General features: G+C 39.3%; 1 protein-coding gene across 2 annotated transcripts in view; it reads right to left on the reverse strand.

Annotated features, from left to right (window-relative positions):
- Window positions 1-6,428: 6,428 nt before the first annotated feature.
- Window positions 6,429-27,034, reverse strand: part of LOC143282155 (homer protein homolog 1-like) — a 55,339-nt gene continuing 34,733 nt past the window's right edge. For both annotated transcript variants that reach the window (XM_076587703.1, XM_076587702.1), the window contains 8 exons: window positions 26,292-26,423; window positions 23,671-23,835; window positions 22,057-22,190; window positions 20,514-20,670; window positions 19,394-19,516; window positions 17,229-17,309; window positions 16,406-16,548; window positions 6,429-10,740 (listed from right to left, as the gene is read on the reverse strand). In XM_076587703.1, the coding sequence (XP_076443818.1) occupies window positions 10,647-10,740; window positions 16,406-16,548; window positions 17,229-17,309; window positions 19,394-19,516; window positions 20,514-20,670; window positions 22,057-22,190; window positions 23,671-23,835; window positions 26,292-26,423 (1,029 nt within the window). In that variant the 3' untranslated portion in view covers window positions 6,429-10,646. The remainder of the gene's footprint in view (window positions 10,741-16,405; window positions 16,549-17,228; window positions 17,310-19,393; window positions 19,517-20,513; window positions 20,671-22,056; window positions 22,191-23,670; window positions 23,836-26,291; window positions 26,424-27,034) is intronic.

Raw genomic sequence — 27,034 nt, forward strand, 5'->3', positions numbered from 1 at the left:
AGTTCAGTTCATAGTATGATATTCTATGGATTATATCCCAAAGTTTTGTTTTGTAGTTTAATGTTTTGTTGTAATTTGTTAATGAAAGAGATATAATTTTGACAGCTGTCAGCCAGTGATTACGAGTCAGTTGTCTGTGGATGACTGGTGGTGAGTGAGAGCACTGAGCAGTGGCAAGCAGAGTTTGGCTGAAACAAAACAAATGTTAAAATTTCCCCACCTTTTTTTGTACTTTTTTTTTTTTTTATAAAGTTTTTTTTTTTTTACAGGGTTTTTGGTTTGTTTTTAACAAAATCCAGGTTGAAAGGTTCATTGGTGAGAGGTTATACTCACAGTGTACCATGTTGATTAAAGGAAGAAAAAAAAAAGAAGAAAGAAATTATATATTTGCATTTGTTAGATGGAATAAACATTTTGCCTTTTTCAGTGAAGTAGATCTTTCCTTTAGTTTAAAGATTTTTTTTAAGTCATTAGGTGCAAGCATTTTCAGGGTTTAAACTTGTAAGCAAGAAATACTTATAAGAAGACAGCAAAGTTGGGTGGCTGGTCCTGGTCTGTGTATTGAAAAATAAAGCTGGAAACTGGTCTGAAAGGGAAAAAAAAAACCGCCTCTAAAACTGAAAAGAAAATGTGCTTGTCCGATCGCATACTCTCCTTGATAAAGTCATTGCTGATAAACACAGACTCCATTGCTCACCCAATTCATTGAAATCATCACCGCTACAAGTTTCAGGCTTTCTCATGTGAATTAGATACCCCTTAACTTGTCACTGTGATAGGGAACATGTGGGGATCAGGCCACATCAAGATGTTTTATTCTTGCTTGGATTCTGATGATATAGGTCACATGCATGAGGGTGTGTGTGTGGGTGTGAAAGCTTCACACTGGTCCTGTGCGTGGGTTGAATGCTCTGTGTGCCTGCTGTGTGTGAGTGATTTTGTGATCGGGTGACTGCTACTTAACCAGATTGTGTTCACTTCAGTGAGAACAGGAACTCTTGTTTTATTTTTTTTCTGCCTGTGTTTTCCTGATTTAAAAAACTTCTTATTTTTTCTGGAGTTTAAGATTTTTTTTTTTCTTACCTGTTAGTCGAGTCATGCATTCCAGTGTGACATAGTTGGATTGACTCTGACCTGTATTCTAATTAAGTGTGACAAAGATGCTCTTTTTTTTCTTCATGTTTTTTAAATTTTTATTTATTTATTTTTTCTCTTGTCTGCACCGTTCTTTCCCTGCTCATTTTTTTTAATTTTCTGGCAATGAGATTGGTGGGGGGATGGTGTGTGTGCCGTGTGTGAAACTAACTGATTTATTTTGGCTTGTATCCTGTCGTATGTGTGATGAACAGTCTTGTGCCTAGCTACTGAAATGTTAAGCTCTATTACGTTGGTTTTTTTTTTTTTTTTTCCCCTTCATTGTCAGCATGCTGCAGATTTGGGTTACTGAACGACAGGCGCAATAGCCGAGTGGTTAAAGCGTTGGACTGTCAATCTGAGGGTCCCGGGTTCGAATCACGGTGACGGTGCCTGGTGGGTAAAGGGTGGAGATTTTTACGATCTCCCAGATTTTTACGATCTCCCAGGTCAACATATGTGCAGACCTGCTAGTGCCTGAACCCCCTTCGTGTGTACATGCAAGCAGAAGATCAAATACGCACGTTAAAGATCCTGTAATCCATATCAGCGTTCGGTGGGTTTTGGAAACAAGAATATACCCAGCATGCACACCCCTGAAAACAGAGTATGGCTGCCTACATGGCGGGGTAAAAACGGTCATACACGTAAAAGCCCACTCGTGTGCATACGAGTGAACGCAGAAGAAGAAGAAGGGTTACTGAACCAGTCCTTGGGTATGCCACAGCTTTTATCTACTACATCTACTGGTTTGCTCACGTACAAATCCTAAATGCTCACTTTAAGTGATAAAGCATCACCATGGCTCCCTTTCCTAGTTCAGCCACACCCATACCCTCAACACTCACACACATTCTATGTGGACACAATTTTATTTATTATATATTTGTCCTGTAGAGATGCCGGGGATCTTTTTTCAGAATGAATGGTGTCCACACTTGGTTGGAAATCTGTGCTAGATGTTTCCTGTCACTCTTTGTCTTTTCCCTTTTCTTTCTCTCATCCTTTTTCTTTCCTATTCTCTGCCTTGCTGGTCCATTCGCCTGTACTTTTGTTCTTCTTTCTAGAAAGCCATGAATAGTTTTTGTCTTTTTCTGGAGATTTTAATTGTCACTCTTACTGGGTTGTATTCTCTATTTTTTTTTTTTTTCACCGAGAACATGTGAGGTGGCTTTTGGGAATGCTCGGTTTAGTATGCCTTTTATTATATATGAGTTTATGTATTGATTTTTATGTTCGGAATAGTTGTGTTTGTGTTCAAGTTAATTCTAATCCTCTGGCGAAAACTTGACGGAACATTCAGTGTAATAGGCGTGTTTTGACTTGTGCATTATTTTCTTTTTCAAATGTTTTATTTTCGGTTCTGTGGGATTATCAGCAACAGTTTTTCAGTCTGGATATGGCCCTGTGTGGTTGGTTGGACTATAAGCAACAAAGATACATACACACTTGTAGATGAATATATAAATTCATAAATAATGCCATTGTGAAAAAACAAATGACAGTGAAAGAACGATTAATACATCAGTCTCAGTAACAAACATCCCCTTTCTTTCTCTCTCAAACCGTCAGACTTGTCATTATGTCATGGGGGTCGTTTTCCACGTTCACTGTCGTTCACCCTTTTTACATGATTTGTTAGCTCTTCACAATCTCATAATTTGGTTTTCAAGAGAAATAAGTGTGTGACTTATGAGCAAACAATTTTTTGTCCATTTTTGTTTTTAGAGTACTGCTCAAGCAAATATTTAACAAGCATTTGTGAAACAAATATTTCACTTTCAGTTGAACAAACTTAAAGGCTGGCATTAAAAGAAAACCAGCTTGTATGTGTTTCATACTTTAAATTTCAGTTACTTAAATCTGAGTAAAATATGGTTTGGGAGAATTCCAAAGAAAGCAGAAGGTGATGGGGTGTTTCCTTTCTGAAGCATGACTGGAAGTGAGGGTTGTTTTTTTTTGTGTGTGTACTTGCAGCAGAAGTCTTAAATGTCCTGAGATCCTCTTCAAAAAATGTTGAAAGCTTGGTCCTTGGTTGCCAGCTTTTGATTTATTATTCTATTCTTTATTTTTTACTGCCCCATTATCTACACTGTTTCACTGGCATTACTCCCATGCTGCTTATTCTGAGTCCCCCATACACAGCCACTTCCAGGTTCACCTGTCTCAGTTCCAGCACTGGCAGTTCTCAGGGAACTATTGATGTTATGTCACCAGGAGGCCACACATCAGAGGAGACATTGCATTGCTGCCAGGTCACTCTGGTGTCCAGTAGTGCCTGTTCTGTCGTACTAAGGACACCGACTACTACACCCCCCAACTGAAGACAATAATGGTATAATCGTGGAGTCAGACTAAGTGAATGCCATTACATCCCTCCAGTGATGGTCCCCTATGAATCGGCCTACACCACAGACCTTGATAGACTCACCACCAAGCATGGAAGTGGAGTGGTATTAAAACTGAGGTCACCACAACTTGGAACAAAAAAAAAAAAAAAAAAAAAAAAAATGTTTTTAAACTAATTGATCCTTGTGCTTGAGCATTGCTCTGGCAACCAAATTTGTCTCATGAAAACAGTTTTTCATTTTCCTACATAAGCATAAACTGGAAGAAAGGAAACTGACTTCTGCAGTATTTGCGGATATGTCCACTTATGATTTGGAGGAGAAACAGTTTATCTTTTTTCTGCATCATTATGGCATGAAAGCTTGCCAAGTTGGTAAACTCCCCAGGGTTGAACTGGGTATTATTATTATTTTTTAAAAAAAATTCTTTATTGATGATGGAGGAGGAGGCGATGGGGTTCCATTTTAGGTTTGGGACATGACAAGGCAGTACTCTGCTTCATTTCATGGTATCTTGATGTAAACCAGGTCCAACACATACAGACACTTTGTTGGTCAGGAAATTAGAGCAACACACCCAAAGCCGCATCTGTAAAGTGGATGATACTTGCCTTTGTGGTCCCAGTCCTCCCATTTAAGTCCACAGCACACTCAACCCTGGGTAAGAACTGGCTGTAGGCAACAAACCCCACTTCCTCTGGCAGTTGAATGCCAACCTTCAGCCTGTGATGCAAACTACTTCGCCACAGCAACTAGTAGCTTTTATGGAGTTGACATAGCGTCTTATTGTAGTTAGTTTGGCACTTCAAGGATCAGATGAACTCAATAGTTTGGCACTTCAAGGATCAGATGAACTCAGTAGGACTGTCAAAAGTTTTTGTTGAAAAGAAAGACCTGGTAGACAACACTGAAACATGTAAACATGCTCATCTGTCACTTTGAAGGCTGGTTCACCAGTTTTCATCATTCTTACCTGTAAATTTGACAGAAGAGAGCACATTTATTTAAATTACTTACATTCTTATTTCAGAGAGCACATTTATTTAAATTACTTACATTCTTATTTCTGACAGTTTGCTTTGCATTGTTTACTTGTAAGAGGGTAATATTGGACAGGAAATTTGCATAAATCCCCCCCTTTTTTTTCATTACATTTGGTTCTGAAGCATTCTTTGTTGATTTTTGAGCAGTGTTAATTCAAACCTAATCTGAATGTGCAGCACTTTGCAGTACTTTGCAGTTCAGATAAATTCACATGGTTTTAGCATGTGAGATTGTGTGTGTGTGTTTGCATGTTTACAGTTTCCCAATAACTCTTGTCCATGTGTTTGTGCTTTGTGCATGTGTTTATCTAATTTGCTCTGTCTTTATGCTCATATTTTTTTCTTGTTTTGTTCATCTGCTAGTGTTACATTTGGTACATGTTGTCATATTGTTGTGAATGTGATGTACACATCTGTCAATTCCTATTCAGCTGAGATCTGTGGTTTTTAGTTTGGCTGTTGACACTCAGCACACATGTCTGATGACTTTTGTGACTGTGAAGTCATGTTTATATCATCATGTTTTATGAACATTCATAGTATTTTAGAACTTAATGCTGGAGTTATGTACGCCAGATTTTGGCAATTCATTTCTGTCAGCTAGTAAAAAAAAAACAAAAAAACAAAGAAAATCACAATTCCCATGAAGAAATACAGGTTTGATTCTGGACATATATTTTATAATGATATTGGTAAGACAGCTCTGCTACTGCCTGTGCTCTTTGTTCTCAGCCTTGATGTTACTGTCTTAACTTTCCTCTTTCTGTGCACTTATTTCATTGCCTCTGTGGTCTCACAAGAAGATGGGTTTTTTTTTTTAATGCTACTTTTAGTTGATGTGTATTGTACTTCATTGCTAACCTAATTTTCTGCCTGTGTTTTCAGTGAAGCCTAAGATTTTTTTTTTCAGGAAAATTTGTTGGCCTAGTTTTGTAGAGGATATCATTGTTGTTGCTATGGAACAGTTTCAGTTTGCATCGAGTGCGTTCTGAATAAGGTAACTGTTTTCAGTATCTTCCAAAAGGATATCTTCCAGCTTGCCTCTCAGGGTCTCTTTGAGGAGGCAGGCAGGCAAGTCACCATCAGAGTTTGGAGTCCTCTGCTTGAATGACAGGCACTCTTACCACATGTCCGTAACATTGGGTGTTTAGTGTATGTGTACAATTCTTCAGTCAGTCCACTTTTTATACATGCAAAAGATATATATATTTGTGTACATGGTTTTGTGCATCTGTATTGCTTAGAATGGGTTGAGCCTGTATGTGTGCATTGTTTCCAACTGATCTGTACCTGTTTTCAGTGCGAGTGCTGTATGACAGTGTCATGATTTGTCTTGAACCAGACGCTCATAAGAACTAAAGCTGTGTACATGTCCATTTTCTTTTGTGCAGTGCAACAATGTCACTGGGTATTGAGAAAAAATAACAGCTGTTCAGGTGACTTGTTTGTAGGGAGAACATGATCATTGATGACAAAATAAAGAGAAACATAATTGTCGGTGTGTGTAACCAATATGAGAAGTGAGGGGATGTAACTAGTGAAGGTCATCATATCAGGATTTTTTCCTGTATGTGTGAATATATCTCAAAAGGAGTTTGATTTTTCCATTTTCTCTCATGCAGTTGTTTGCATTCTTGGTTTTATTAACACCCTCATTCTACTCACCCCCTTCCTAATATTTTCTTATTCCACATGCATGTAAATCTTGATGAAAATAGGCCTCTAATCTCTGTCTCACTTTGTTGCAACAGTTTTTCTTGACTGACAGTTCCACTATAAACGAGCCATCTTTTCCTTCTGCTCTATTTTCAGTCTTTATCCAAACTTTTTTTTTCTCACCATGGCATAAATGGTGACCAGTTTTCATTCATTCCATCCCACTTCTTGCGCTAACACTTACACAAAAATTAGTACATAATTTATTTTCATCAACATTGTTAATATAAATATCCAAGCTGCAAAAGTTAAGCATGTGTGCCACATTTCTTCCAGCCTTTCACACTGGGTTCATGAACAAGAGCCAGCCAGTGATGTCATGTATTGTTACAACACAATGTTCACAAGAGTGATCTGGGAATGAACAAGACGCCCTGGCACAAACTGAGACTATGCATTTAACAACCAACTTTGAAAATGATATGGGGGACAGAACACTTGCACACACATCTGTACCCTTGCACACTCAGCTTTTTCTCTAAAGAGCATACAAAAAAGGAGATACTTCCTACCCCTTGGAATTAACAGGTCTGTAATGCTTTTCTACCTCATACATTAGAATGATTGTCGGAGATCCTGCATATTTTTAACTTACAAAAATGGCTTGATTTGACAGGCTTATCAAAGAACAGGTTCAGTAAACAGACCACAGAAAGAACTGCAGCTTAAACAGACCGTACACTTCAAATTCTCTTTGGGAGAGAACATAACAAGCCAATATAACAAGGCAGGTGTAAAAGACAGTAATCTGACAGACATGCCTCCATTGAAATGGGTCAATTCCGTAAAAATACAATTAGCCTGCATATGGGCCACATATTTTTTTTTTCCAATATGCACAACCATGAACTTCAGGGTCATTCTGGTGTACATTTCAAGCTGTGTATTTTTTGTTTCCATAGTCCATCACATTCGGACATGGATCATGGGATCTTCAATGAGCAGATCAGATGTGCATATCAACACGCATGAGGGGGGGTTAAGGCACAACGAAATCTGCACACATGCTGACCTGGGTGAAAAGTTAAATCTCCACCCATCCCTAGGGTGCTGAGATTCGAACCACAGATCTGTGGACCAAAAGTCCAGGCTGCAATAAATAAATGACATGAAATGATGCAGTGTGCACAACCCGATCCCGTAAACCCCGGTACAACAATATCAAAGCTCAATCAGCTGATCAGGCTCGAGGCCAAGTCAACTGCACAGGGCCATAGGTAGCAAGTTACTGTGTGTTCAGCCTGGCAAGCAGCAATAAAAAGGATAGTTCACAGACGATGGATGATAAACCGGATAGTTTACAGATGGATCTTTCGTAAAAAATATGGTCCAAATACCACTCCTTTCAGCCATGCACAGTTTCCCCTTCAGATGAAATAATACCCACCCCTCCATGCCTGAGGAAGAGGTCTGAGAAAAACATGCACACAACATCTTAAACGAAAAAGACACAAGCGCACACTATGAGGCTTCTTGATCTGACCTCGCAAACATACATTTCTTCATCTTTTCAGTCACATGGCCATTTCAGTTCATTCAGGTTGCTTTTTTGTTCGTTGTTAAAATCATTATTATGATACATCCCCTTGCCACTTATTTACATGCTGTCTGACATAAATGGTGAGATATATTCATTCACTAGTGTATACACCCACTTGCGTCTCCACCTACCCACACACCCACAAAAGGCAGAATCAGAGGAGACTGACTGGTGGAGCTGAAGAAAGGCAAAAACAAAACAAAAAGCAAAGCAACAGCAGCAACAACAACAAAAAACACAACATAAAAAAAAAATTCAAGAAAAGAAATAAATGAATATATTACATATTTTCTTACAAAAGTTTTGCAGCAGACAGACTAAACTGCTAATGGGTATTATACATGTTTAATGTTCATAAATACAAAACATGGTAAATATGAGCAAGGTACACAAATAATTATGTAAATATCAACTTTATAATTAGGTCTGTGTTTGCATTTTTATAAGAAGACTGGAAAATGAAATTCAAATGAAACCTCGTAAAATATCAAACAGGTCAACCAAAACCAAGGTGGAGGGAAAAACTGTTTTATAAATTTTCATAATTCATTTTCTGTGCAAATACTGATATGCTAATTTTGTTTCACTACTGTATATGATGTAAATAAATATGACATTTTATTTTAAATGTACACATTAATATGCAACTTTTACAGATAACATTTTTCTTCTTTCACAACCTCATGTTACTGCCAATACCATCACTAAACACAGGTTAACCGCAACAACAGGAAGAAATTAAAATGGTAATAGTTCATAATAACATATTGTGGTAATATTCAATTATATAGTCCAGAAGTTTTAGGTAATACCAGTGAAAATGCTTTCTTTCCTTTTATAAATCATCAACTTCTCTACACTTTGAGGACTGATGCAACCAAGGCAGTAAGATGTGCATACACAGATGCCAACCCCTTTCAAGTGTTTGTAGGAACAATCAGGAAATTTGGCTGAACATTTTGAATTTGGTAGGAACGCTTGGACTCCAAGTCACATCAGCAAATGGGGACAGACGCTGTTTGACCCAGATGCCACTCGATTTAGCCACGTTCTCTCTTGTTCGGGCAAATGATTAAGCTGATTGGTGCACTCACTGCTGTTTCAATGTAAACATGCACGCGATTAGCTGAAAATCATCATGTGAGGCATGGAAAGCATGTGACCATGCCATGTAGTTGAAAATGAACTCGGAACAATTCTGATGTTGGAGTAAAGTCGGAACAAACTGTGACTGACAAAATCGCAACAGTTGCTATCTCTCTGCACATAAACCAAAGGAAGAGTGCTTCTGTTTGTTGATAATGGAACTTTTTTTAAGAGATCATTTCAACTGTATTCCAACAGAATGTTATTTCCCCTGTAAGAATGGTTGATAAAGTCATACATACATATCAAAAAGACAGAAAGCAATTGCAATGGTCTGATTTAGTGTCGGATTTATGTATTCCAAAGGTGAAACACTTCACTCCAGGGGCAGGAGGTAAAATAACTTTAAAAAAAAAAAAACAACAAAAAAAAACACAGCAGAAAACCACACCAATCTGAAAACAGCTATGACAGAGACAAACTGGACGTCGCCAATATCCAAACAAGGTGATACAAAGCCGTGGATGTGTTATCAATGTGTATATGACCCCATCCCAGCTCAAGAGGTAAGAGGAAGTCCACACACAACACATGTGGACTGATTGCTCTAATGTGTCATGACTAGACCCACCATGGATGGAGTTAAGGCCACTCTTTGAGCAATGTAACGCTAAACTGCAACCCACCCCTTAAAAAGAAAAAAAAGAAAGAAAAAAAACGTGTTCACAATTTTTCAACCAAATAATGGTTGATGTAGAAACAAGTTTTTTTTCTCTTCAAACTGTGTTAGTGGCAATGGTTTCGAAAGCAACCCTTGGGAGCAGTATAACTTGGACGTACTGAAATAAGTGAGATGCTTTCAGTACTGACTGTTCTCCCCACACAAACTACAATCATTGACATAAAGCTATATGACCAACAACAACAACCACAAAAAAAAAAAAAAAAAAAAAAAAAAAAAATGCTGCCAACTAAACATGAGGCAATCCCCCAAATGGAAGACTTCACATCACATATTTCATTCATACTTATCCCTGTCCATAACCAAAAAGTGATACACATTTTCTGTCTCTGAAAGCTGGTAAATTATAACACCCTTGATCTCCATGTCAAGAATAAGGATAATGCAAACCGATGCATGCATTCAGACATAATAACAAATATCTTGCGAACTGTTTGCAATAACAACGCAATATCCTGTCAACTGTTCATGCTGATTCGATGTTGGCGCTACTGCAGGGTTATTCCAACATTAAAGTAATTCCACGTGTGGATGACCTATACAGAAACCCAACTCCTGGATATCCCACCTTTGATGAACTGTGGCCTCAGACCTTTGACATTGTTGCTTACAGTCCAGCCGACCGCACAGAGCCATATCAGAGTGCGTTTCTTACACGCTAGTTTGGTGAGGTTCTCGCCAGACACGATAGGAAGGTGATTTTCTTTTTCTACCTTGCAGCAAGAGTGGCTAGGTTCTCACCAGTCAAGGCTAGGTTGCTCCCAGAGCAACTTTGCTGCAAGGTAAGGATAAATCTTCCTGCCTTGCATTCATTTCATTGCGCATATATACTCCTTGCCCTCGCCACTAGCACGCAAGTGTGCTCATGTTTAAGAAACACGACTCAGGACTGCCAAACTTGGGGGGAAAACAAAAACAACAAAAACCCGCTTCAACAAAAAATGTCACAAGAACAATAACAAAAACACACATCTGCAAAGCAACACAGTTCATTCCATAGGAGCTTGACCATGAAGCTCACCAAGTCACACCTGACTTCAAGTGGTGGGCCTAAAGGATGGAGAAGCTGTAGGATCCTGCACAGACATCGCCGCACACTGTCTCTGCAACTTGACCTTAAGAGTATAGTAACTGCAACAAGAAAGAAGAGACCAAATTCTTAAATATAGTCCTGTCACTTCCAAATGCTTTAAAATCAAACTATAGGGGTGGGAAAGGGAAGGGTGACTGTGAAAGGGCTTCATTAATTTAAAAAAAAAAAAAAATTTTTTAAATAAAATAAATGATATGAGTGTGCTGAAAAATCTGGACAAATTATCGACGGCATAAGAAAAGTGATAAATATTTGTGTGGTGTACTTTTTGCTAGCAGAATGTTTATTTCTTCAACCAAATGATACCAACCCTCCCCCCCCCCAAAAAAAAACAAAAACAAAAACAAACCAATGAAACAAAAAAATCCCCCTTAAAATACATGGTTTTATTTCAATCAATTACCATTATTATGACAGCAGTATATCTGCCCTCAAAAATGTTATTCCAAACAAGCCAGTCAGACTGAAGGGTGTACAAATACGTACAAACATACCCCCCACTCCCCCTCCCCTCAAAAAACGAAGGAAAATGTGTAGGCTAACACTGCAAAGTTCAGCACAAATTCCATTATCTTGAGAGACCAGTGTAAACTGAATATCAATGTTTGTAAAGGGCTGCTGTCTAACTTCTTCGGTTTCTCCTTTTCAAAGGGAAATGACTACTCACTTTATTGTATGATCATACAATTACTCCCCCCCTCACCCTCCCAATCTCATTTCTCCTTTTTCTTCTCCAGCTGTGCACCTGCTGTTTAGTCTGTACAGATGCGAATGTTGCACACCACATAAAATAATATAAATTAACTATCCAAGCTCAGAAGTTCATATAATGCATCAACTAATCACCAAGTATCTGAATGCCAAGACTTCTCTGACAGCAGTAACGAAATATTACAAAAGCACGAGTCAAAAACATTGGCATCCTTGCTGCTCATCCAGGACTTCCCACAAAGAAAACAAAAACACGTACACCCTGAAATATATCCTCATCTCATGACACCAAGCCAAATGTCAGTGTTGTCAAAATGGAATCACTTGAGGAAAAATCACTGATTCAGTACGGGTTTTTTTTGTTTATTTTCCATTCATCACTGATAAAGTAATGACATTCAAAACAGTAAACTGGTGTCATCATCATAACTGGCAGATCTCTACCTTGGGAGTTGACCAGCAATCCAATGCCAACAATTCTGATCATTCCTTACTGACTTCCCCTTCAAAATTTTAAACAGAATTCAATTGAGAGGAGTTTCATAGCTGCAAAATGACAAGCAGCTGAAAGGACATAGGTGATTATGCCAAAAATATATTTATGGTACTTAGCCACCACATATCTTTAACATCATTCCATGCTGACATGGGGAGATAGCTCTCACCCACACTCCCATTTTCTGAAAGATTACTGACACACTGTTAACCACACAGCAATCTGCTACCATCTTCATAACACACAGAAGTTTTAAAGTTACCACCTTGCTGTTGTTGTTCCATCAGTTTCACAACACACTGAATCTAAAACACCAAAATGAAGACAGATAATGATGTAAAACAGGCAGTACCACAACAAACTGCACTTGTTAAAAAACAACAACTCTGACACAAAATAAAAGATCCATGTTCCTGCCAACAAACTATATTCCTGCTCTAATGTTTGTTCTTCTTTGTCTCCAAACTGCTTAACATTTGAGAGATCCGAAAACCGACATGACCATTTTTGGGGAAACACAAAATGTCATTTATGTCACAAAAATGGACCCTGAAAAAAAAAGGAAAAAACATCAAGATCTTTGAAATGTCAGATAAGTTACCCTCCCTCTTTCATCCCAAACAATCATACCCCACCTCAAATGAAAAAAAAAAAGTCATAATTATTCATGATGGCTCAACTTCAAAGTCCAAGTCCTTCCCAGGCAGGACCCCAGTTGAACAACAATCTGACCACAGATCAATGGAGATAAAAACAGAACGGTCATATCAAAGTATGCTCACACCACCCAACATCAGCATCCAGAGAGTGGGTATCTGGAAGACTTGTGATACTCTCTGGACTCTTACACAGTCCTCTTTCCATTCACTGAGGGATTGGTCAGAACAGGTGCAGGAATGCTAACAGTGAGGAAGTCAGAGGATGAATGCGATTGAAATCACTAGAAACACAAGGAAGGCAGTGAAGAAATCAAAGGATGAATGCGATTGAAATCACTAGAAACACAAGGAAGGCAGCGAAGAAATCAAAGGATGAATGCGATTGAAATCACTAGAAACACAAGGAAGGCAGCGAAGAAATCAAAGGATGAATGTGATTGAAATCACTAAAAACACAAGGGAGGCAGAGAAGAAATCAAAGGATGAATGTGATTGAAATCACAAGAAACACAAGGAAGGCAGTGAAGAAATCAAAGGATGAATGTGATTGAAATCACCAGAAACACAAGGGAGGCAGCGAAGAAATCAAAGGATGAATGTGATTGAAATCACTAGAAACACAAGGAAGGCAGCGAAGAAATCAAAGGATGAATGCGATTGAAATCACTAAAAACACAAGGCAGGCAGCGAAGAAATCAAAGGATGAATGTGATTGAAATCACTAGAAACGAGGAGGACAGAAAAAAAGGAAAAGAAACCAGTCTCCTTTAAACTAAAAAAAAAAATACTCCAGTTACAGAGAGGCAAAAGATAAGCAGGAGGAAAAAGACACACAAAAGTCTCCCCCACACTCCTTGTCCAGCCATATCAGACATATACTGACACATACATCTTATGATATTTCCAGTTCCAATCATGACAAAATAACCTTCTTTTTTTTTTAACCTTTTTTTTTTTTTTTTTTTGTCCAGCAGCTGTTCAATGCAACCACGACTGAAATGAACTGTACTTTTTTCTGACTCATTGTAATTTTACATAAATATGGGAAGAAAATGGGGAAAAAAGAAAGATATTGTACATCAAATGAATGTACAAACAAAGCATTGCTCAACTTGAATCTGCATTATAAATAAAGAATAAAGATTAACAATGAATCAAAAAGTCCATACACATTTAAATAAGCAAATTATATGTACATTCATTCATCTAAATCATAATAAAAGAAAGACAGAGAAAGAGACAGAGAGAGAGAGAGGGGGGGGGGGGGGGGGAGAGAAAGAGAGAGAAAGAGAGAGAGAGAGAGAGAAAGAGAATCAGTAAAATGAAGAAGGCAAGAATTCATCATATACTGGCCAGCAACGACACTGAAATGACATTTACTGAATGTGCTCCCAGGCTTTTATAAAATGTAAAATAATAAAATGAAAAAAACTTGGTCTATCTATTTCATTACGACAGCACTGTCACAAGTTTTGGACAAAGTGCACTTCCAACCTTCAGCAGGAAAAATGGAAATGCAGGGCATTGTCAACATGTAGACTAATATGCCACCAGCAGAAACAAGTGTACATGTGAGGAGAAAAAAAAAAAAAAAAAATAAAAAAGATCATGCACATGAACACGTCTCACAACACAACATTATCACTGGGAGAAACCATATGGCAACTTTCATTTAACAATGAACCCCCACAGCCTGAACAATCAGAACCATCTTATTTTCATTTACGATTTTGACACTTAATCTAACAAACGAAAAATTTAAGGAGACAGTTCACAGAATATAAGGAACCATTAAATATCTGTCAAAGAAAAAGACAAAAATAACTACTCACATTTGAAACCACCTCATATGCAAAACCAACTCATAAAATTGACCTGAAAAAGCTACTGTTACATTCATTTTTCTTCCATTTGTCTGAAGAATTGTTTTAAGGTTTCTTTGCACAACGAGCAATTTGAGTGGATGTCTTGGATTCACAGACTTACAAAGTACAAAAAAACAACAATGCTGGTTGCCTAATTATCACTGTAGATGCATCACACGAGTATTGTTTGGTACTGATGCATATTCTGTCTCAATTTGGATGCACACGATTTACACAGTTTAAAACGATGATCAAGGCTGCATCATCCTTTAACCAACAATGAAGACTGCATCACAAATAGCATCGTGTGAACAGTCAGCAATGACGGATTCATTCCTGTCCCCATTTTTCTTCAATTATTTACTTTTCCCATGGAGCTGATGCCCATGTAGAGAGCAGGCCAAATTCCAAATTTCACACAGAGAAATCTGTCGTGACAAAGAGTAATACAATACAATACAACTGGTTTAAAGAAAATGCTCAAGGTTACAAAATCAATGAAACATCCCTCATACAACACCCACCCTTTCCCCCTATACTGTTTTAAAAAAATGACCACAGCTACAGAAGGGGCTGAGGGCACAGCACTGATGAGAGATCTGTGTAAATTCTAATTGTGGGAACACAAATACACAGCTGGGGCATGTACTCAGGCTCCTTGCAAAAGGAAATTTTCTATCTAAAATTGCGTTTAAATAACATACTTACCGTGACCCAATGTCAGACCCCTGCCGGAGTCTGCACTAGTTGGGTCACGGTTAAGTATGTGTAATTAAAACAAGGATTGCATGCCAAGCCATGAAAAGGACATGTACAGATCAGATTAAGAGGGACTGCCGTTGACAAACTAAAGTTAGTGGCTAACAGTGGAGAGAGACCTCAGACTTGTCCACATCTGATGGGGTGACACAAGCAAACTTGTCAAGGACTATAAAATGTGGAGCACCTTGACTGTCTCACGTGTCCAACAATGCCGGAACATTATGGTCTAAATAATCCATACACACATTATTTTTTTCTTTTTGAAATACACAAAGAAGAGCACTGTTTCTTGGCAGAAAAGATAATAATGGCAGACGTTCTTTGACACAGCTTTACGATTCATCCCTCATCAAAACACCTTGAGAAAAAGACGCTCAGTTCTTCAACTTTACCTGACCAACCAGCCGCATGAAAAACTGTGTAGGTTTTCAACAGTTTTCATTCAATTCAGTCAGGACAATGGTTTTTTTAAATTTTATTTATATATTTATTTATTTTTAATAAAAGAAAGAAAGAAAAAAAAGTTGACTAATTGGCAATACTTTATACTCCATAGTGAACCAACAAAAATATGAAAGGAAAATTGTTCCGGCAAAAATGATGGCTAAAGGAAAGCACTAACTACATAACTGAATATATGAAGACTGAAAAAAATCATGTTCATTATCCAAAAAAAGAAGAAAAAAAAACTTTCTCTTCACCACACAGTCTGTTTGAGAATATATTTATGATGAAACACCTTTCTATTTATAAAAAGACATAAAACAATGCCAATGCCATTTTGAGTATATTTTGTGCACAAAAATACAAGCATTCTCATCTTTATGCACACACAAAAAAAATGTACACTTCCATTTTTACAAACTGTACAGGCAACAAAACAAAAAAAAATCTTGTGACATTTTCAAGACACAGATTCATTCATGCACCCGCATTTTTTCCCTCTACCAGGATCCACCACAGACTGCTCACAACTCTTTTGTTCTGATCGGTAACCACCACATTATCTCTTCAATCTCCGCACACACCTCCTTTTTTTTTTTCAAACTTCTACTCAGGTCCTACCCACATGCACCTCTCTCACCATGCTCGCACCACTCACTTCAGGCAGACAGACAGACAGACAGACAGACAAGTCAGTCACACAACCCTGTGCTAGCTGTGCGACTCCCTATGGATGGCAGCGATGATCTGTTCGTGCAGTTCATACATGTCTGTGATCTTGGAGCCCAGCTTCTCCTGCAGTGCCAGCACCTCCCGGGACTCGTTCTCCCGACCCGTGCGCGAGTCCTGCAGCTGTCGCTGGAGGTCCTGCACCCTGACACCCAGGCTGTGGTTCTCTTCCTCCAGGTCCTGACACACAAAGATGGTTAACTCAGTACAGCCCCCTTAGCTCCCCTGACTTTCCCCACAGGCGACCCATTTTGTATGGGTAAGAATAATATCGACCCCCCAAAAAAGTTAGAATTTATTATCTGTAAACTTCAAAACTGATCACTGACATAACATGTTTTTGGGGAGCAAAATATTTCTTCTAACTCTTCTTAGTACTGCCAGTTAGCTCCCCTGACTTTCCCCCCCAGACGACCCATTTGTATGAGTAAGAAATAAAATCGCAAAAACACCCCCAAATGTTATAATTTATGAATTGTGCAAACTTCCAAACTGATCACTAGCACAGCCAGTTAGCTGGGGACAAAAACGATGATGAATGGACCTCAGGCTCGGTCTCTCTTTCTTGCACACAATGACACTGTGCCAATGAACCTAAGACATGCAACTTCAAAAACAACACAAAAAACAACAAAAAATGAAATCAACGCAAGTGTTATAATAACACATTAGTATTCACCCTCACTTATTTGAAGATGTGTAAACACACACATGCACAACACCATACTGAATGACCACATAATATCTGTTATGATTCAACTTGGATTTTTATAATGTCAATCACTCTGCACACCACAAGCGCACATGCACACACACTGACCACAAACACACTGAAATATCCCCAACCCACTACACTGTACCTGTATTCTCCTCTGGAAAGTAGGGATCTGTGTTTCCCTCACGCTCACTTCTTCCAGCTGCTTCCTGAGCTGTGATATTTCCTGCAACACCATCTGCCATGACAAACACTGTACAACCTCATCTTAATAGTGGGCTGAACAATATCGGACACTACAAACACCTCAATGCACACATACTAACACACATACATGTAGACAGAAAATATAAACGTATCATGTAAGTGATTTCTTCCAGAATATAAATGGGGTATGCACTTAGAAGCAGGTGTGAATGGGTACTTGACTTCTGTTGGGGAAGGTAAAAATGTCCAAAGAGGACTAGGTCATGTCTTCCTATGTCAGGCCCTAAACACAATGGGTATGATATTCACTGCCCCAATGGCCTTAAAGGCTGTGGAACCTTTAACCTTAACCCCTAGGCTGCCTATATGACAAGATAACTTATCGCAAGCATGTACGCTTCGCTGCCACAATGATAAGATAACTCGTCATCGAAATATTCTGACTTTTCCCTGGATTGCATTCAGTTCATTGACAAAAATACTGGTAGTTTTAGCTCAGGGAATCTTTCTAGATTCTATTCATAGCTAGAAACACCATCTACGTCATGAGGCAGTCCTTTATTTGAATGTTTTGGTTGGGTTACGGTCACAATGTTTGCCTGGCTCCTTTCTCGCTCACTCAACAAAATGTCGGACTGAAGCCGTGCTCAAAACATGCGATCGTGGCGAACTGTATCAACCAAGATTGCTTTCTTTAGCCGATGCTCAGAAAGAACTGAAGCATAAATTCGAAGGAGAAGACAGTGATAAACATTTATTGGATGATTTGATAGAAATTAAGGGAGCAATCAAGAGAGTGGCCAAGATCCGACTATCAGTGAGTGATGCCGGCTGTACAGCTGTAGCAGACAACAGAAAGTGACAGAATTATTAGCAGGACACAGTGTGAGCGAGTTTCTTGGCACTCAGGCAACGCGGTCTGATGAGAACTGGATAAAGTGACCATGTAAGAGGGGTGCTGAGGAGGGGGTGGAGACTGAGGGGGCATGGCCTCACATCCATATTATCACTTGGAGAAGTCGCAATGCATTGTGTATATATCTCTTTTTAATTTTTCTTTTTTTTTTTTTTTTTTTTTTTTTTTACTGTAGTTGTTCTAGTATGATTTTGTGTGTGCAGATATCCATTTGTCCAGAAAATATATTTTAGTGCAAATTATCTGACTAATGTTTGTAATGAACAAGTTGAAAATGTGACAAAAAACAAAACACTGATTTCAAAACAAGAGCATGTCACTAAAAATATATAAAATGGGAAAACATCATGTGTTTTGTATTCTTTATTCATTTACCTTTCAGAAAATATATACTTTTATGGGTCTTTTTCCAGTAACAAAGAGCACAGAATTTTTTGAAAAATTATACCCGTTTTTTTGTGAAAAAAACCTGGCAAATAGATTTCACTTGAATCTTATTTTCCTGGCAGCGAAAGGGTTAAAGCAGTTATTGGTTTTAGCTTAATATGTCTGTAACAGAACAGAAAACAGTACCTTGGGATGCTCTGGAAACAGAATTATTCACCTGTACTAAACATTATTATGGATGCTATTATGACTGACAAAGCTGTTATATTTTCAGAAAAAGAAAAGATTATGCAAAAGTACCCATGCTTTTCAATAACTTCTTTTGTTAATTTTTTTTCCTCCACTGATGAATGAAAAAAAACCACCCTATAAATTAATAAACAATCTTCACCAAATACCACACACCTACATGGAGGTAAGCATGCAATGAGACTCTTGGCCATACACTCCAACAATCCGGGGGGATGTTGAAAAACCATGTTAAAATAAAACATGTCTATGATTTAGCACAATAACAAATAATTCTCAACTGCAGATGGTTCAGTTCAGTTCGGTCTGGTTCCTCAAGGAGGTGTCACTGTGTTCCAGCAGATCCATACATGCTACACCACATCTGCCAAGCAGACGGCTGCAGTGTTAATGTAATACTGGTAAAACCTGAAACTGGCACTGCCTGCTCTTTTCCTTACCACACACATCAACACACACACACGTAACAGCACACACACACACACACACACACACACTGATACATTCCCAGAGGCTGACAGCACCATGACCCTAAAATATGGAGGCATTACCTGTAGCTGTGACCGGTTGTCCTGCCGATAGCGGGAAGCTTCCTCGCTCAAGGCCTGCATTTCTTGCTGCAACAGCTGCGAGCTGGCATCAGCCAGCCCCCCCTCATGCTCCTTCTCTGCAGCCTGCACCAACACACACATCCACAGTTACCACTTGGAAAGTTGTTACTCCATAATTATCACACAGTAAAAAAAAAAAAAAAGAGAGTGTTACCTCACTATCATCACATGGAAAAAACAAAAGGTGTTACTCCACTATTATCGCATGGAACAGGTGTTCCTCCACACAACTATCGCATCAAAAAGGTGTTTCTCCACAATCATCACACAGAACATGTATTCCTCCACAATTATCACAAGGAAAAGGTGTTCCTCCACAAATACCACATGTAATGGTGTTCCTCCACAACTGTCACATGGAAAAGGTGTTCCTCCACAAATACCACATGTAATGGTGTTCCTCCACAACTGTCACATGGAAAAGGTGTTCCTCCACAAATACCACATGTAATGGTGTTCCTCCACAACTGTCACATGTAATGGTGTTCCTCAATAAATGTGTTCCTTACGCTGCCTTCCCCAACATCCATACCCACAACAATTTCAATTTGAACCAGAAGCTACAAGAATCAGTTAAGAACTACAATGCTCAACAGGAAGGTATATCCAATATACTTTGCATATTTCTATACATGCACTGACATGTACTTCTTCTTCTTCTTCTGCGTTCACTCGTATGCACACGAGTGGGCTTTTACGTGTACGACCGTTTTTACCCCGCCATGTAGGCAGCCATATTCCGTTTTCGGGGGTGTGCATGCTGGGTATATTCTTGTTTCCATAACCCACCGAACGCTGACATGGATTACAGGATCTTTAACGTGCGTATTTGATCTTCTGCTTGCATATACACACGAAGGGGGTTCAGGCACTAGCAGGTCTGCACATATGCTGACCTGGGAGATCGTAAAAATCTCCACCCTTTACCCACCAGGCGCCGTCACCGTGATTCAAACCCGGAACCCTCAGATTGACAGTCCAATGATTTAACCACTCGGCTATTCCGCCCGTCACACTGACATGTACACATGCATACAGTCACAACCTAAGCAGCACATACCTTTTTCCTGAGCCGAGCATTTTCCTCCTTGTATGTTGCCAGCTGTTTCTTCCACTCTTCCACATTGGCTGTGCTTTCCTGCAAGGCTGCGGTCAGTCTGGCGTTGTTGTTCTTTAGTGTCGTCAGCTCCACCTCCCACTTCTTGGCATTGGCAGAGCTGGTGTCAAGACTGATTGCTTTACTTCAGTAAACAGGATGGCATTTCTAATGGCTGAACTGATGTCAAGAGTGACTGGGTTTTTTGGGGTTTTTTTTTTTGTACACAGGATGGTATTTCTACTGGCTGAAATGATGTCAAGAGTGACTGGGTTTTTTGGGGTTTTTTTTTAGTACACAGGATGGTATTTCTGCTGGCTGAAATTATGTCAAGACTGACTGCTTTAATTCAGTACAGGGGATGGTATTTCTACTGGCTGAAATAATGTTAAGACTGACTGCTTTAGTTTAGTACAGGGGTTGGTATTTCTGCTAGCTAAACTGATGTCCAGACTGATTGCTTTACTTCAGTTTTGAGGATGGCATTTCTACTGACCTAACTGATGTCAAGACTGACTGCTTTTCTACAGTACACAGGATGGTGGCACTTCTACTGGCCGAACTGATGTCAAGACTGACTGCTTTTCTACAGTACACAGGATGGTACTTCTACTGGCCGAACTGATGTCAAGACTGACTGCTTAACTTCAGTACAAAAGATGGTGTACCTACTGGCCAGTTCTTTCATTAATCATACTGCAGAACAAAAGCATGCACATAGTTTCAGGGACATGTTACCATCAAAAAATACTTAACAGGAGCTTAAATCCACCTGACAACCAAGTCTGAGTGAAAATGATATAGCAAAGCTACACAGACTGATGTTTTTAACAGCATTACATTTGGCAACACAAAAATACACTGAGGCACACCTGCACACTTAAACACCCACACTCCCACATAAAGCCAACATATCTGTAAGGTCAAAACACAGTTTTAACACTATCCACCCCTGCACCTGTATCAAAGCCAGCTGAAGCTGATCAGTCATGAAAGTGAAAGCAGTATCAGTATCAGTAGCTCAAGGAGGCATCACTGCATTCGGACAAATCCATATACACTACACCACATCTGCCAAGCAGATACCTGACCAGCAGCATAACCCAAAAGGCTTAAAAGTGAAAGTGAAAGCACAAAACTCAATTGAACTACAATGAAATATCTACCTCTGTGCCAAAGCCAAATTGAGCCAATCATTCTCATCAGTCATAAAAGTGAAAGCACAAAACTCAACAACTATAATGAAATATCTATCTCTGTGCCAGAGCCAGACTGAGCCAGTCACTCTTATCAGTCATGAAAGTGAAAGCACAAAACTCAATTGATCTACAATGAAATACCTACCTCTGTGCCAAAGCCAGCCTGAGGCGATCATTCTCATCATTAATGGACAAAACTGAACCACAATGAAAAAATATCTACCTCAGTGCCAAAGCCAGTTTGAGGAAATCGTTCTCATCATTCATGAAAGTGAGAGGACAAAACTGAACAACAATGAAATACCTACCTCTGTGCCAAAGCCAACTTGAGGCGATCGTTCTCATACTTGAGCTGAGCCTCGTTTGGACTGGGTGCACTGTTGACCCCGTTGCTGCCCTGGGTGAAAGAGTTCCGTCTCTCTCGTAGGTTGTTGGTGTCCGTCTGTGGAGAGTCACTCTGACATCACAACAACCGTTACCATTTGTTCATCGCAAACCAAGGAGAGGGAAAAGGAGGAGAAGAAAGAGAAGGAGTTGGAGGAGAAGGATGTAGCAAAGAGAGAGAAGAAGAAAGTGAAAAAGAAGAAAGAAAAGAAAGGCGATTTCAGCATGTGAAGAGAGAATCCCTCTTGTTGTTCAAACAACAAGAACAACAAAAATGCTTAGAACTCATGATGTTTTAAGCACCATAAGCTGTACATGTGTGTAGTCAGCGCATTGACAGAATTTCACACTGCTAATGTTTTCACACCAACACACAAGAGCTGTCTCGCATGAGAACAAGAAAATTCAGGATACCACTTATTCCACACAATGGAAAGCATTCACACAGCACAAATACACAACTGCTAATCCCCAACGACATAAACATATAATTCTAAATAATGAAGATTTATTCTAAACATACTGTATCATATGATATGTACTGCAGTAAGTTTTTTTAGCTTATATTTTGTCCAATGAAATAAAATTGCCAGAACTAACAGGAACACATAATAATACTAAGCATTTTATTTTACTGTTTTAAACTTAAGTGTAATAATTCAGGCATGGGCTCAACCCTGCAGTAGAAATCAAGATGTGTGTGTTAAAAGTGATATGGTTGACAGCTCTGTGAATATATAAAAGACAAAAAATAACAAAATAACATATTACCATAAATCAAACAAGACCAACAAGAGCGTATTCAGAAAAAACAAAAAACAAAAGGCACAAGAAAAGCTGAAAAGTAACATACATTTGATTCATACATAAAAGAACAGAAAACTCCAACCTATGGTAAATTCTGTTGAATAGATGCCATCAGCGGTGGTCATTACTTTGACATAATGGCAAACATGTATTTTTTCATGCACACAAATATATTCACATCATCCTTTTCCTTTCTTATCTCTTTTATGGCAGTTAAAAACCATGCAAACTCTCTCTCTCTTTCTGTGTGTGTGTGTATATGTGTGTGTGTGTGTGTGTGTGTGCATGCGCGTGCGCGCATGTGCAACTCCCACATTCACTCGTATGTACATGAGTGGGCTTTTCATGTGTATGACCGTTTTTACCCTGCCATGTAGGCAGCCATACTCCATTTTTCAGGGATGTGCATGCTAGGTATGTTTTTGTTTCCATAACTCACCAAACGCTGACATGGATTACACGATCTTTAACGTGCATATCTGATCTTCTGCATGCATATACACATGAAGGGGGTTCAGGCACTAGCAGGTCTGCACATATGTTGACCTGGGAGATCAGAAAAATCTCCACCCTTTACCCACCAGGTGCCCTTACTGAGAGGAAAGCACTCGACTGGTATCCATTATTATCAGTATCAATATAAGGGAAGAAAAGCATAGTCTAAGCCTAAAGTGAAACACATGACATATACTTATCAACACAGGCAGACCCCAGAGAAGGCCTTCACTGACCTGTATAGAGGAGAGACTGTTGGTTCGCTGATGGAGAGTGGAGCGTGCAGGGCTGGGCTGGGGAGAACCATGGGCCTCCACTGTTCCGTTCAGCTCTGCGCTCGGTTTGGATGATGCCACAGAGCGACGTGTCATCTCCTTGATCTCCTTGAACTTCTCGATGAACTGAGGGACACACACACACACGCACAGGACATGCAAGCAATGATTAAGTTGTCTCTTTTAAGTTCATGCTTAGCATGCGCGCGCGTGAACACACACACAAATCTCAATCCAAACCCTTTCCTAAACATAAGGACCATTGAAGACTGGTAAACTTTACATAATACACTCTCATCCTGTCCTTCGATGGCTCAAACAGCTAGTTGTCGTTCTACAAATATCAGCCACTGCTCCGTCAGATAAGTGGTGTCATAGTCCGGGGGAAAATACCCAACCCACATTGTTCCATTCTGATCTTCAATAATATCATATGTGATATGATAACAGAAAGTTAAATGTGCATCCACCCACACCCCCCAAACACAAATGCACATGGTGGTGTGTCCATCGAGATCGATGATGACCATCGTTGTCATCCAGATGGGGGATGGGGGGAGGGTGGTGGTGGGGTGGGGGGAAGGATGCTCACGAGTCTATCTGTGAGTGCGCAGATGGCTGTATAGTCCAATCTGCGCACGAAATGTTCGCTGACAGTTGGGGCAGACAAAGACAGGCATATCATTGTCAGGGAGCTTGTTTGCCCGTGACTTTCTGGCCTGCCTCTTCTGAACAGCTGCAGCAGTCCTGCTGGCCTCGCACAACTTGGCGCCTTTGTGCACAGCAGCGCGCCATTTGTTACGGTCCACTGCAGATTCCTCCCAGGAGTCAGGGTTGATATCAAACGCTTTCAGAGAGACCTTCAGAGTATCTCTGAAGCGCTTCTTCTGACCTCCGTGTGATCTCTTCCCTTGTTGCAGCTCGCCATAGAAGAGCCTTTTGGGCAGCCGATGGTCTGCATCCACCCACACCCCCCAAACACAAATGCACATACACATACTACCAATCACAAGCACTTCCAAGCATATTTAGATTTTTCAAAAGAGCCTTGAATTAGCCTACAAGGATCTGATAAAGTTGATAATTAAACAACAGCAAATGTAAAGGCCTCAAGATACATTTAACTTAGAAAATGAAGATTGTGGGAATGCTAAAACTGAGCAAACTATTATAAACCTGATCATTAAAATTTGATACTGTTGTAATGCACAAGATTATCTAAATTCTTTGTTCCTCAGTGTTTCATGTTTCTGCATAAAAAATAAAAGAAAATTAAAAAAATAATATTCTTTATAACAAAAAGCATGGTTTTACATGACTAACTTCTTTCACTGCACTTTAAAATGTAATTTATAGCAGTCTTCTTCCATCATAAAGAAGATGGTGACTCGAAGTGTACTTATGCCAGCTGTTGCTGTTTTTCATGTCTGTCAGATAAACATGACTTTTTATGTTTATGACTGCTCCCCTTCTCTAGATTATCCCATGATATGTGGGCAATGCTTCTGACAAATGGCATGGTATCTACTATCTGATTTATGTTTACTGCTTCACCCTTATCTCCAAATCACACCACACACACACACACACACACACTGACACCCATCAATGCACACAAACATCAGATATAATGACCCATGTTTCACAGTGTCTCTCTGTGTATGTGTGTGCGTATGTGCACGCATGCATAGAAGCATAAAACATTATCAGAACTCATAAATCCTGAACTTTTCTCAATACAAAAACCATGTCCAAAAGCTACTGTAAGCCACCAGTGTCACTTTCTACAACTTCACCTCCGTAACAAGGTATTCCTGAGGTGCAGGAATCATAAGGAAAAATAACCAACCCTCACCGTCCTTGTCCTTAAAAAAAAAAAGAAAAAAAAGAAGACAGACTGCCCTAAATATGTTCATAATAATTATGATAATAATAATAATGATAGGTAGAAAAGTGACAAATGGCTCACACAGTCTGTTCCACTTCCACTAGTTCTCACTGGCTATCAACCCCAGCAGCTGAGAATTAATGGAATATATACGATGCTGGGTATTCACTGTTTCTTTTCTTGTGCATGGAAGAATCAGGAAACAAAATCTCACAAAAACAGAATGAATAGAAAAAAGATTTTTTAAAATGTGAGCCAGTAAAGGAAGTGTCTGAACCCTACATAAAAATCAGTACAAAAACAAAACTATTCTTTGCTGACTGAACGACCTTAAAAATATACTGCAAAAATCTATAAAAGAAAAGAAGCCACTTTGTATGAAGTAAAAGGAACCGACAGATGGTTCTTGTCATTTGCATGTGCATTTGACTTATGCTTCTGCTTTTCCATCAAAAATTTTACAAAATGGCATGTGCTTTTTGTATCTTTCCCCAATCAATAAGGTGCTGTTTTTTGTTGTCTGTTTTTTTTTCTTTTCCTGTTTTGTTTTGCTTTGTTTCTAAACATATCTGTTTCTTTGCTGCCACAGGTTTTTTTCCCCCAACATGTCTTGATGTATGAATGCAGTGTAAAAAGAAGAGTAAAAAAAAACCCAAAAAAAACCCACCACAGCCACCATCACCAGAATGCTAACCTTGGTCAGTTCTGACTCCGAGGGGAAACCCAGGCCGTAGACGGTGTTGGCCCGGGCATCTGACCACTGTCCAAACTTGTTGGAGGTTTTGGTGAAGGTCATGTTGGGGGTGATGGTGCTGTTGATGATGGCCTGAAACATATAGGACCATGGTTCATGTAAACGTCTTTGAACCCATCACCCATAAGTAATCAACATGACACAGGACTGTGGTTCTCGGAGAAATCTTTGAACATCACAGTCACTTAGTAAGTTATCAAAATTATCAAACCCTGATTCATGGTGACGTTTTTGAACCCATCACAGTGATTTCATAAGTAATCAACATGACATAAGACCGTGGTTCATAGAGACGTCTTTGAACCCTTCACAGTGATTCATCAAGTAATCAAAATGACACAAGACCATGGTTCATAGACATGTCTCTGAATCCACCACAGAGATTCTATAAGTAATCAACATGACACAGGACTGGTTCATTGAGGCACCTTTGAACTTATCACACTCACTCAGTAAGTAATCAATATGACATGGAGACATCTTTGAACCCATCACAGTGATTTCATAAGTAATCAACATGACATAGGACTGTGGTTCATGGAGACATCTTTGAACCTATCAGTCACTTTGTAAGTAATCAACATGATACAGGGCTGTGGTTCATGGAATGTCTTTGAACCCATCACAGTGATTCAATAAGTAATCAAAATGACATTGGGCCATGGTTCATGGAGATGTCTTTG

This window comes from Babylonia areolata, chromosome 5 (assembly GCF_041734735.1).
Source record: "Babylonia areolata isolate BAREFJ2019XMU chromosome 5, ASM4173473v1, whole genome shotgun sequence".
Classification (NCBI taxonomy): Eukaryota; Metazoa; Mollusca; class Gastropoda; order Neogastropoda; family Buccinidae; genus Babylonia; species Babylonia areolata.